This window comes from Hyposmocoma kahamanoa, unplaced genomic scaffold, assembly GCF_003589595.1.
Source record: "Hyposmocoma kahamanoa isolate Upper Pololo Valley unplaced genomic scaffold, ASM358959v1 94, whole genome shotgun sequence".
Classification (NCBI taxonomy): domain Eukaryota; kingdom Metazoa; phylum Arthropoda; class Insecta; order Lepidoptera; family Cosmopterigidae; genus Hyposmocoma; species Hyposmocoma kahamanoa.
Window position 1 is genome coordinate 3643329 of NW_020654878.1, and position 12748 is coordinate 3656076.

The 12748-nt window shown below is 34.1% G+C and overlaps 1 protein-coding gene across 1 annotated transcript in view; it reads left to right on the forward strand.

Moving 5' to 3' along the window:
* The first annotated feature begins 2583 nt into the window (after positions 1-2583).
* Positions 2584-12748, forward strand: part of LOC113237753 (lipid storage droplets surface-binding protein 1) — a 29995-nt gene continuing 19830 nt past the window's right edge. Inside the window, exon 1 of the mRNA XM_026474386.1 lies at positions 2584-2678. Coding sequence (XP_026330171.1) covers position 2678 — 1 coding nt within the window. The 5' untranslated portion in view covers positions 2584-2677. The remainder of the gene's footprint in view (positions 2679-12748) is intronic.

A 12748-nucleotide genomic window follows, 5' to 3' on the forward strand; every position in this document is an offset into this window, starting at 1 on the left:
GGACTAGTAGCTTTGCTGGAGAGGAGGCAGGTCTGGCCTACCGCCTCTCAAGCAGAGGTCATGGGTTTGAATCTGTTCTTGCACCTCTGAGTTTTCGTAATTTGAAATTCACTAAAATATTTTCGGTGAAGGAAAAAACATCGCGTTGAAATCTGCACGTCGAAGAAAGTTCACAACCCTCGGAAAATGTGTGAAGTCCCCAACCACCATTGGATCAGCGCACTATGGGAAATTTAGGTCAGTTAAGGACCAAAAATCTGTAACTTTCTTGTTTTTTGAGATACACCTTTAAAATTTTTATTATACATAGTGGGAATTACGCTTTTAAACGCATATACATTTTTATTTAACTACCCGTAATTGAGAGACAAAAAATGTGCAAAATCAAAAAATCGTTATCTGGTAAATACTCCCTAATATTTATTTTAAAAAATGGAAATGCCATGTTATGGTAATTCTTTATTCGTAAAATAAATTAAATGTGTTTATAAATTTTACTTAAAATTATATAAAATACAAAAATATAAACACGAGACAACAAAAAACATGAAAGCATATTTGTTTTCATGTTTTTTCTTTCGGATTATTTCGGATATCTGTTTTAGACTCTTGCCTCTCTCTTCTATCACGGCCTATTATTACTGTAATATAATATCTTTTTCAGAATCAGTGATGAGTTGGTCCACTTTCAATAGACGTAGTGTCTCCTCGTCAAGCTCCTGTCGATTTTTAATGTAAGGTTTTCGGTTACTGGCTATAAATGGATCAGAAGTACAAAGGAACGTGTGAAATCATTGTGAAATACATCTTCATTTGTTGCTCTAGAGCACTTTCTTGCGTGGTGTAATATAAATTTTTTGTAGTCTTTATAACGAGGTTCTGGAGCGTCTTCTGAAAGTTGTCCGATAGGTAACACTGCAAGATGATTAATTATACCTTGTCCGTGATAATTCATTAATATTTTGTGTGTTCTATTCATGTTGAATTCTATTCATGTAATTTTTACATGGCATATAATACCAATCATATTTACTGACGTGTATTCTTGCAGTTTCCAAAGCATATTCCCCAAATGTTTTGGAATCTATCATTATGCCAGACGATAAAGCTTGAAGGATTACATAGAGTCGCTTTATCAAAATTTCATCGACTCCTGTAATTTCAGCTGAGCAGGCTGCATTATAAAAAAACGTTCTCGCAGTGTTACCATAATTGGTATTACCACCTCCTCGTCGTGGTTTATCAATTATTAATCCAAGTTCTTCTCGAAAGCGTCTTTGTACCACAATTTTCTTCTCTTGTTTCACTTGTTTATTTTCGTCACTCGTACCTGATCATTTTTGAAACGAAAGGTTGTAAGAAATATGCAATAAGCTTAAAAAAAGTTGATGATCCATAACAAAAATAATTTTCATTTTCATTTGAATATATGCACCATAGATGTGTTCGAATCCATATTCATTAGTACTGTAGTATTTTTGCACTTCTTACTAGAATGTGAAGAATTTTCATAAGACATACATGGCCTTCCTTGTTTTCCAGTTGAAGTAGATGGAATGGAATCGATTGTCGTTGCCAAAGTAACAGAAAACTTTTGATCCAACCAATAATGTTATTTCTCATCCCTCAAAAAGGCTTCCCTCTTTCGTGATGCTTGGCTCTATCGACTGTTAAACTGTGTTAGCAAACTTTTTTTTAAATCACTAATTATCAAACGTAAATTGTCCTCCGAAAGTTTATAACAATCTCGTAAAAATGTTTCTAGAGCCGATTCATTTCTTTCACCTTCAATGTAAGCAAGTATTAGTTCTCGTCTCAACATTTGAAGTACTCATTTTCAAAAGAGTTGGAAAAGTATATTCAGTAACAAACGACTGCTTGTTTTAATAAATTTATGAAATTAATGTGTCAGAGCATTATATAGCAATGGTGTAGTGTGAATAATATTGATAAATATAATAAATGCAACCGCATCTATATTATTTTATCGCGTTGCATTGATAAGGGTATTTTTCTGCGGTAAGACATTTGTTACGACTTCTTTCATATCTTTAGAAATCCATTCACCTGCATGGCAGTCCGCCGCACAGGCAGGAAACTGCTTACACACTATCCTGTGTATTATTGCCCATGTATGTAGTCTCGCAGGCAGCATTGCAGGATTGCAGAATAGCTTGCACGCTGCAACTACATTCATAATCCTGCATTACGCGGTCGACGTCACAGCGGATTGCAATGCAGGATAACTAATTTTCTTACCCTTTCGGAGGTTAAAACATAGTTTTACAGATCTGCCCTCTCCATTTGCATTTTTGTAACTTTCGAAATTGAGAAATATATCGAAAGTTACAAAAATGCAATGGGAGGGCAAAGTTTTTTGTTTAAAAAATGTCAATTACACTAATTTTGCTCAACAATAAAACTAAAAGTTATTTACTTTAAGACGTAAAAAAAAACTGCTAATAGGGGGCTGTAGATCTCGTTTCATATACATCTTAATAACTTAATTTCTCTAAAAAATCGATTACGCTAGTTATGATAAGGAGGGCAGAGATGTCCACTTTGATCGGAAGCACTTGGCCCTCGCAGAGAGACAGCGCGCGCGCACATCGTCACATCTCAGTCGAGAGGAGCGTGCCACACGAATCAACGCACCCTTATCTGCCACGCTGACACAAGTGAGTACATTTATTTTATTTTATATTTTCGAATAATAATTATGTTCTGGAAACGTAACGCTTAGCTACAATTATTGTCTAACGTTTCCCGAACTGAAGTTGTTGTTTAATGTATTATAGAGAGGGTGCATCAAAATTAACGTATGCAGAAGAGCTTTCTTTAGGTTTTATTCCTGGATTTATAGATAACGACACATTTGTGATAAAAAAACACATTAATAAGTAATGCTTTGTTAGCAGTCAATTTTTGAAACCGAGGGTAGTATAATTAAAACGAGTATTATTGTCATTATCCTATTTAAGAGCCAGGCTTTTGTCGGTGGTAGCATCCTCCACTCCTCACGTGTCATAGCCAGTAACTTGACCTCCTTGTAGCTGCCACTTTGATATTTTTCTTTATTTGTTACTTTACGTCATTCTTGATCTACCTCTCTTTCTCTTTGCTTCTGTTTTCCCCTCAATTATAATTCTTACAAATCCGTCATAAAGTAACAAATGTGAAAATATTTTTCCCCGTCTGTTTTCTATTGTATTAAAAATGATTTCTTTCTTCCCTAACCGTTTTCAAAACTTCCTCATTTGATGTCTTCTCGTAATATAATTATGTTTGCGCGTAATTTCATCGATGTTGTTCTTTATCGCCTTTTTGTTCTAAAATATTAGGAAATTTCTTTTACGGAATTATTGTTATAACCGAATAATTTGCAAGCATTAAAAACGCCATGCGGCCATTGTGTCTTGGCTATAGAAAAACTAATTAAGGCGATGATTACAAGTACACTTATTACCATTACAGAAAGTTAAACTATTTTTAACCGACTTCAAAAAAGGAGGAGGTTCTCAATTCGACTGTATGTATATTAGTTTGTGAAATTTGTGAAAAAATTTGAAGAAAATATTCCGCCTCTAAGGTGGCAAACTAGGAGATGAATCCTGTTTCGCGCACTTTCGGCACGGTAACCGATTTCAATGAAACTTGCCACATTAATGCAAATCCACCAACTTTTGAGGTCGTTTTTTTTATAAAACAATTATCACCGGATTCATCTCTGTTATGCTACTTCCAAAGGTGCAAACTAGGAGAGCTTCAAATTTAGGGTACCCTCTTTCCAATAAAAAAAATAATCATCTAAACCGGTTCACAAATAGTATATAGTAAATAGCCGGAGTAATCGCTTAATACAAACAATAAAACAAAAGAAATAAAAAACACAGTCGAATTGAGAATACTCCTCCTTTTTTCAAGTCAGTTAAAAAGTGTATGGACACGTGGACCCAACAAAACTGTGATATTTCTAAACCCAATGCTGCATAATGTAAGGCGCTTTCCCGAAGTCCTGGACTAAGTAGGAAAGATATTTTTATGCGTCAAAAATGACTACCACAATTATCCCCTGCTTTTTAGCAATCGCAATTTTAAAACGCAGCTACGGTCCTATATTTGTATCTATATGTCTAAACCCTAGTATAATTTGAAAACACGTTAATGCACAACACAATGTGCATTAAGAATCACCTTGCTAAGATCATAAAACATGTGCTCACAGATTGTTTTACAGGATTTTATAGACACCACCCGATTACATCGCAGAATAGCGTATTGTAAACGCCGATAGGCTCGTGTGGTTATTTGTGCGAAGTAAACTAGAATACAAATGTATACTGGTCCTTATATATTGACATTTCCCCATCTGTCACGCCAAAAAATTTTTTTTTTAATATCTCAAAAAGAAGGTGTGCTAGACCCTTTGATTTTGCACTTAAATGAAAGCTCTCGATAACCAACCCACTTGTCAAGCCAAAAACATTTTCTTGAATATCTCAAAAACCAGATGTATAATATACCTTTGCCTATGCACTTAAATGGAAGCTCTTTTTAGCATGTACCCATCGATCACGTCAAACACGTCTTGAATATCTCGGAAACTAGGTGTGCTAAACCCTTTGACTTTGCACTTAAAAGAAAGTTCTTCTGCGATAAATAAACGTTGCATTTGTCGATAAAAATTAATTAAATTGTAAGTGAGTGCACCCGGGCAACTATCATTAAAGTTTCGTGAACTTACCAACAGAAATTTATGACAATTAATAGTGAAAATATATAGATCCACATTAAAAGTAAATGTACCTATAATCTTATATACCCTGTAATCTTTGGCACTGTCCCAATGTGTGATAATTTCTTCGTTTTATTTAAATAAGAAAACAAATATTGATATAACTCCAAACCCGTGTTAAATGTATTAGTAATGGCATATACGAAATCCGTTTAGCTTTCTTCGATTCACTCAATATTTTTTCAGCATGACGACAGTTTTTGCGAATATGTGATCCGAGTTAGGAGCGCGTTGGTGTTATTACAAAAATCGTTAAGACTTTGACTAGTTTGAGTGCATGCATTTTTTTTTATTATCGGTAAGTGTTTGTTAAAACTATTAGATAAATGTACATACAATTTTTTTTGTGTGTATTTATTGACGTACATCGTTTATACTTTATTTTAGAGACATATCATATACTGGTGCAAAATTTCAACGCTTTATAGTAGTTGACACCCATGTAAAGCACTCTTACATAGAATATTTTTTTAAAATGGTTATGGATTAGTCTGTTAGTGACAAGTTTCTGTGGGTAGTTTGAGTAGTGTTTGACATGGATGTCAAAGCCTGTTTTACTATGGGGACCCAACACTTGACAGTCGTATATTGAGGTTGGTGTCAAACTGTCAAACGCTAGGACGGAACTAGTATCAACTATTGGTTAAAGGGATTCTGCAATGAAAAAATGCCACTGAGGTTGTTGTTACATTATTCAGAAGATTATGTATTGAAGGCGATTGACGAAGTTTTTGTAGGGATTCCTGTCGCTACAAGATGAAAATATTTTTTAATGTTATTTAAAAAATTTAAGTTTAATATTTGTGATAGCTTTTTTGCAATCTTATGGCAGATAAATACTTATTAACTTTCATAAAAACATTTCGCTTGATTTTGGTTGTTGTTCTTTTTTAAATTTATTGTTATAAAGTAATCAATGCAGTAACTATGATGAAATCTTAACATAATGTCCTGTCAAATACTGGTACTCTGATCTCATTTTGCCAAAGTCGACTACTGGTACATTAGAGACTTCGTGTGAAATACACTGATACAATTTTAGAGGTTGCGGAAAATTGGAATATTTTAATAATACTACAATTATTTTAAATTTTTTAGTTCCTAGAAGATAAGACGTTATTGACCGTTTCATATGTTTACATACCTAGGTAGTCAGTATGACTGATAATTAAGTAGGTACATTTTTGGCAAAACACGTGATTTTTCGTCTAAAAGCGGCAATTACTGGGACATTTAATATTTATAGTAAGTCAAATAATGTAATTGTACATACTACATTGTAATTGTACAACATAAATTGTGGCTTGCTTACAAAATCTTGAACTTGGTAATGTTTCACGTACCTATAGTCTGTCTTTTTTGAAGACGGAGTAAAATCATAGTTGCAGGGTTGCCAGTTTTCAGTTTTGGTTAAATTTCAAATAGTCATATCACATGTTGTCGACAGTTTTATAGATAGATTGAGAAAGAACATAAAGTTTTGCCAAAACAACTGAATTGTGAATGTTAAAACGTTCTCATAACTGCTAATTGCGTTATTCTCTCTTTTGTTCTTACTTATTAACTCAAAAAGTGAATTTATTCAGTATAGCTGAAAAACGAATTACTCAGTTCCCGTGAAAGATTATTATCATTTATGTATAATTAAAATTTATTACACATCTAAACAACTCCTATTTACCAATTAGAAGTACATTTGAAAATAAAATTAAAAAATGATTTCATATTTTTCAGTAAGGACTGTTTTATCCAGAATTAGCTCACAAAACGTTTGTCTCATTCTGGGCTAAGTAGATATATTTTCATGGTTTCTTACAATATTCTAATGACAATTTTATTGACGTGTAGAGAAACTAATTTTACGTTCAGAAATGGTATGATCTTGAATTTTACGTGTGTTGAGTTACAACTCTATTGTCATAGCAGTGCGATCTACGTGAACTTACAAAAATTTACAATTCAAACGAACCTGTGCTCAGTAATAGAACGAATAATAGGGTGAGGATCATTGAAATGAATCAAGTTCGGCTATTTATTCCATAGGCTGTTTATTCCTGGCTATTTATTCCATTTCCGTACTTTTTTACCCTATGTTACGAGCGAGAGTGGCTTTATTTTGGAAAAGAGTGCTTGCATCTTACAATGCAATCCTGAGAGTAGTACGTGACACGTCTTTCGACAGCTCTATTTTTAAATACTGGATGTCTGTCCACCGGGATACGAATCGTAAATGACAATTACCCATTTATGGTATTACTTTATATTAGGTCATATTTTATTTATTTTATTGCGTCCTATAATTTATAATTTATTCTCTTTGTAATGCATGAATAGAGAATTTAATTATTGTTATTGTAAGCTTTACTAATATTCAGTCGATAGTCTATTGAATGTTTGTCGATTGTAATCACTAGCCGCTCGCAAGCGGGCAACACTTTTACGCACTGAACTGTCATTTTATTCGCTCTGGACTTTTTGGAGGGAAAAGTGTCGTTTTTATTTTGACTTTCAATTATTTTGTGAAATCTAATTTAAAGTGGACTAGGATAGTGCTATTGTACCTTAATGGAAGATTAAAACGCGAAATTATACGAATCTCGAACTATAATACCCGTATCGGTCCGTTTTAAGGAATCCTGAGTCAATCCAAGCGCGCTGCCTCAAATTGCCTATCCTCTTTGTGGCGGCCATATTTACAGAAACATAATTAAACTTCATGTTTAGGCTTATGGCTTTGCTCATGTTTAGCCTTAACATATTTAAAAAAATGAACTGTCATTTTATTCCGTCATCAAAAAAGACCGACTATAATTATCCATCACGTGCTGTTTTATGTATAATAAATTGATGACGTGTTATCGTATAATTTTAATATAACTTACACTGTCAATTAAATGCAACTGAGTCCACATTTGTTTATGTATGTAAAGTACAACATTTGTTTATGTTACTAGAATACAGAATGCGTTTGGTTATTAAATACAACACTTCAATCTGACCTTCAGTTAGTAATGAACTCGAAAATGGCACTGTAAGTGATAATCAAATACGCGTTCATTTATTATTTATTACTATTATAATAAATAATAAATGAACGCGTATTTGATTATTGCTACTTGTTTTATTACACTATTGTGTAATAAAACAAGTAGCAAGTGGTGCAGTTCGTCGTGTCAATGCCTACACGTTGCTCAAAACGTAGGGTTGTAACAAATCACAATATTATTTTAGTGGTATTGCAAAATATCATTTGAAAAACAAAAGATTTCCATCACAGTGCTCTCATGCGGTAGGTATTGACCATTGACATAACCTTTGTGAAATGCATATTATAATACCAACACATTAGTATCTTGATGCATGATGATATTGCATGATATTCAATTATTTTTTTGAAATTACTACACTAGCTTGGTATAATGATTAATACAAAGTTCGAATCAGAGCTTATATAACGACTTCTTTGCCGTAATCTGTGATAGTACTGAGTGAAGAAATAGATTTCTCACTAAGATTTTTTCTAAGTGTTCGATCTTTGTATTAATAATGATAAAAAATATAATGAGAAATGCTTCAGTTCAATAATTAATAATAATAATAATAATAATTCATTTATTTGTGAAAACACAGGTTAGATATGCAAGTTGACATGTACAAAATGAGTAGGTATAGTTTCACTGTGTCCGGCCAAACATTTGGCATACAAACATATTGGAAGTATATTTGGTATATGAATATTATAATACAAACACAATTACAATTAAAAAAAGAAAATATATTTAAAGTATTACATATATTTATAATATCGTTAGTATTCAAGAATGTCAGATCAATTATTAATGTCCAAAATAGTGAATATAATAAAAACAAATTAATTCATTCCAACAATTAAATTACAAAAGTCAAGCGGCTTTGTCAGGTGAAAAATATTAAGTTATAGTGTCATTTAAGAATTCGTTGATGTCATAGTAACATTTATCTATTAATAAATTGCTCAACACATTTTGGAACTTATGCGTTTCAAGTGATTTTATATGATCAGGAATTTTATTGTATATGACCGGTGCGAGTTGAACAACACTCCTTCTAAGAAGAGCTGTTTTGCAGATCTTTGTGCTTAATAAATGTGGTCTAGGACGTAATTGACGATTTTGTACCGTCGGTCTAACTGAGAAGAAATTTGAGTTCATTTTGACAAATCTAGAGATTTCAAGAATATATTGTTTAGTTTAGTTATTGTTTAGTAGTTTTCAAGAATATAACATTATATTTCAAGAATATAATGGTGTGTGCAGTCTGTGCTGTGCAAGTCAAGTGCACTGCGAGATTATGCGAATGTGTATGTGTACGTCGGTGTACGCCGTATAGCGGGCGTACATACATCCAAGCCGGGCAGCTGTTTGTATGAAGCTTCACTACTTGTCTTATTATCTAAACCTTTTGACTTTGCACTTAAATAGAAGCTCTCGATAACATTTACTCACATGACACGACAAAAATGTTTTCTTTTTTTTCGCGTTATTTGAAAACTAGGTGTGCCACTTTGTATTAAAATAAAAGCTCTTCGTGATAAATAAACATTACATCGATACATTTGTCGATAAATGAATTGAATATTTTATGCACCTAGTGAAACGCTTCTGCGACGTTTGTGTGGAGTTACACTACTTATTTTATTATACTATGTTAATAGTGTCCATAAATACCGGTTAGAGGAGGCCCGAGCGTTTATGTTTTCTTTGGAAACCTAATCACGGCGATAAGTTACTTTTGAATATGCACTCCCAAATTACACACCGGTTTATCTAAATTTCAGTATCTGTCAAGTTCTGGATAGTATTCTATATGACCTTTGCACGGACCTATAATTATTAACCACACATAAATTTGTTTTCACCTGCATACCTAATAAATGGTCACATATCGCTATAGTGTCAATACCAAAACATTGCAAAACAGTTTGCAATTTCATAACAACAATAATCGTTTAGCTGGTACCAAGAAAAAAAGTACAATTTTATTGTGTGGCTGGATGGCTCTATTAAAATGACAAAAAAATGCTATTTTTTATATTAAAATGGTTTAGTTTGACAGGGTAGAGCGGGTCACACATTTCCAATGTAAGCCGACACACGGCGCCGACGCATGGTTGATAAGACATGTTTATTGTGGTAGTTTAAAGCGCAGCGTGAAATCTCATACAAATCTCTTTATATACAGTATGTGGTTAATCATTCATTATTCGCGGTAATAAAGGTTGCATTTTTGGGCAGAATTTAGAGCAGATAATGTTTGTAGACAGTTTATATGACAGTTATAGCTGGGCTAAATTTTTATTATCTACCTGTGCCCCGCCTTCTGAGTTATTCCTGGACACGAATTGCCATGGCCGATCTGGAGGTATTTAAATCGGCTTCGGGTACAGGTGGGCCGGAGTACGGAAAGGTGGGGATTTTCGGATGGTTGTAATTTGGATTGTTTGTGTGGTGCGATTCGAACCATTGCACTATGTGAAGTGGGCCATCATGTGCCCCAACACATGCTCGCTTGAGGATTTCATGGTGGCTACTAGTCACAGGAGTACAGTCTGTAATCGATACAATAAGAAGATCTTATTCGTAGCTTTTGAAGTCGAGACCCTAAGTCCGAGTTCTCTTTACATAGGACTGAGCAAAATGCGTGCCATTTATTCACTTTAATACAAATTACAAAACTTTTTCTTACATTATGTATTTAACACCCAAAATACTTTAATAAAAATGTACATTTTGTACCCAAGATACAATAATTATTCACTAAACGGACACCACGAAAATATTTGAAATTCTAATTACAAATACGCCAACCTTGCTCACTGCTACAGCTTTGTACCTTTTGCGGTTGAAACCCTGGGTCCCTAAGCCTCCGGTGACCACAAGCCTGGCAGTTATTTTCGCCAAAGAATAAGTTTAGCAATTCAAAGGGGCTATGTTGCTAGTCTTCTGAACACGATGCCCTAGGGTACGGTCTCCGATGAAATTTTCTATTTATAAACTTTCTTACTTTTTTATAACTGCCTCCGTGACCGGACTGCCACGCAGAGGCCCCAGGTTCAATTCCCGGGTCGGGAGAAATATTTGTATGGCCTACATTTATTTATCTCGTGAGTTTGGGTGTAATTTGTAGTTATCTATGTGTGTGTCCATGGCACCCGCGACACAGGGTTTCCCTGGTGCTATGTTGAGTGTGTGCGTTATTTATTATTTATTTATGTATCTACCTGCAACTGTACCTTAAACTTTTTATTGTATAATATGTGCTTATGAATAAATGTCTCTTTTAATTACAAAATACACGGTCACGGTCAAAATTTTTAAAATGCCGATTACATTATACATTACACAAAATACATTTGAATGATTCAAATACTTCCCTGTCCTATATACTGGGTAAAAGAAAGAGTGAAATGCAAATTTTTTTCTCCCAGTGTCAGGGAAGTACTGTTAACTTACCTATTTTTGCCACAAAGCAGTAATGTAAGCGTTGCGTCCCGGTTTCGAAAATTAAAATGTAAAATTATATACCTATAATTATATACCTATAAATAAAAATGGGACTGGTCAACTTATGTCTCAGAGTGACGGGCGCAGTGGTAGTGCCCGCTCAGATGTTTGCGATTTAAAGCTCTACCTCCAGGCGCACGACTAGTTCGTTCCATCACTAGTATCATAACAAAAAATTGAGCACAGGTCAAAGACGATCACTTTGTTAACATATTGTTTACATTTAATTTAAATCGATGTTATGATGAACTTTGAGTTACCGTAAACTCGAGATTTTATTGTGTAATTACAATACTTTAAAGATCATTTGGACGGTCTCCGTGCTCGAGTGGCTTGCACATCGGGCTTCATGGTGTCGCCATCTCAACGGTCTAAAGTTATTTACACAGACATATGTCTAGACATACTACATACAGCAAGGAGTTATCTGCACTCGCGCAAATGTGTGCGTGCAGTGAATCATAGAATATATGTAATCATCGAATCCTAATAATTACACATGTTCATTACTTATTTATATCGATACAATATAATATTTTTTATTAATTCACTAACCAGAATAATATTGAAGATTTTTTTTAACTTAACAAGCACTGAAAATGTTATATTTTGGATAGGTACTTTTAAATAAGCTAAACAAAGTATTTGAAATTGCGTGTCCAACTTTATCATATTCTAGCTAATAATTATATTCACTACATAATATATCGACTCATCCGAAGAACAGAGTCTCTAGAGTCGTCAGAGTGAATAAATGAAAACTATATTCCAATATCAAGCCCTTTTGGCGCGACACGGCTCATCATTCCGTCGATGTGACCGTCAATGTGAGGGGCGTGGTGCGGTATATAAGCTAGAGAGGGGCGGTGAGTTTTCATTGTAGTTATTTTTTGTTCTCTGACATAAATAAAATGTTCATAGATGTACTGTGACGTTAGTGTAAGAATGTTAATCTCTTTAAACTTATCTCTCAAAGACACTAATATAAATTTAGAGAGGTATAATAAACATAGTATAATAAGATTAAGTAGGGCAACTCTCGTCTGTATGGTGCGTAAGTCCCTACGCTTTACTCGAAGGGTGAGGGTGTTACATTTTTATTTTAGTTGTACCACTTACAGATTGTAAACATCATTTGAAAAGATCGGTCACTGTTTCGCTGAACCGCGTACCAACATCCAAACATGTAAGTTCCCTAACAGGAAACTCAACCTCGTTAAGCTTCTTCCAAGGTAAGCCATAATTTACATGGCCAAAAGCTTTGGAGAGATCTAAAAAACAATTTTGTACTTGGTACTTGGTGTAACGGGCTGGTATCCTCAACTCGATGTCAAGGCGTCTATTTTGCGTGTGGTGGGTGCAGACTGCAGAGTCCTACTCGTGCCACCCAAGCTCCTCCAGGATTCTCAGA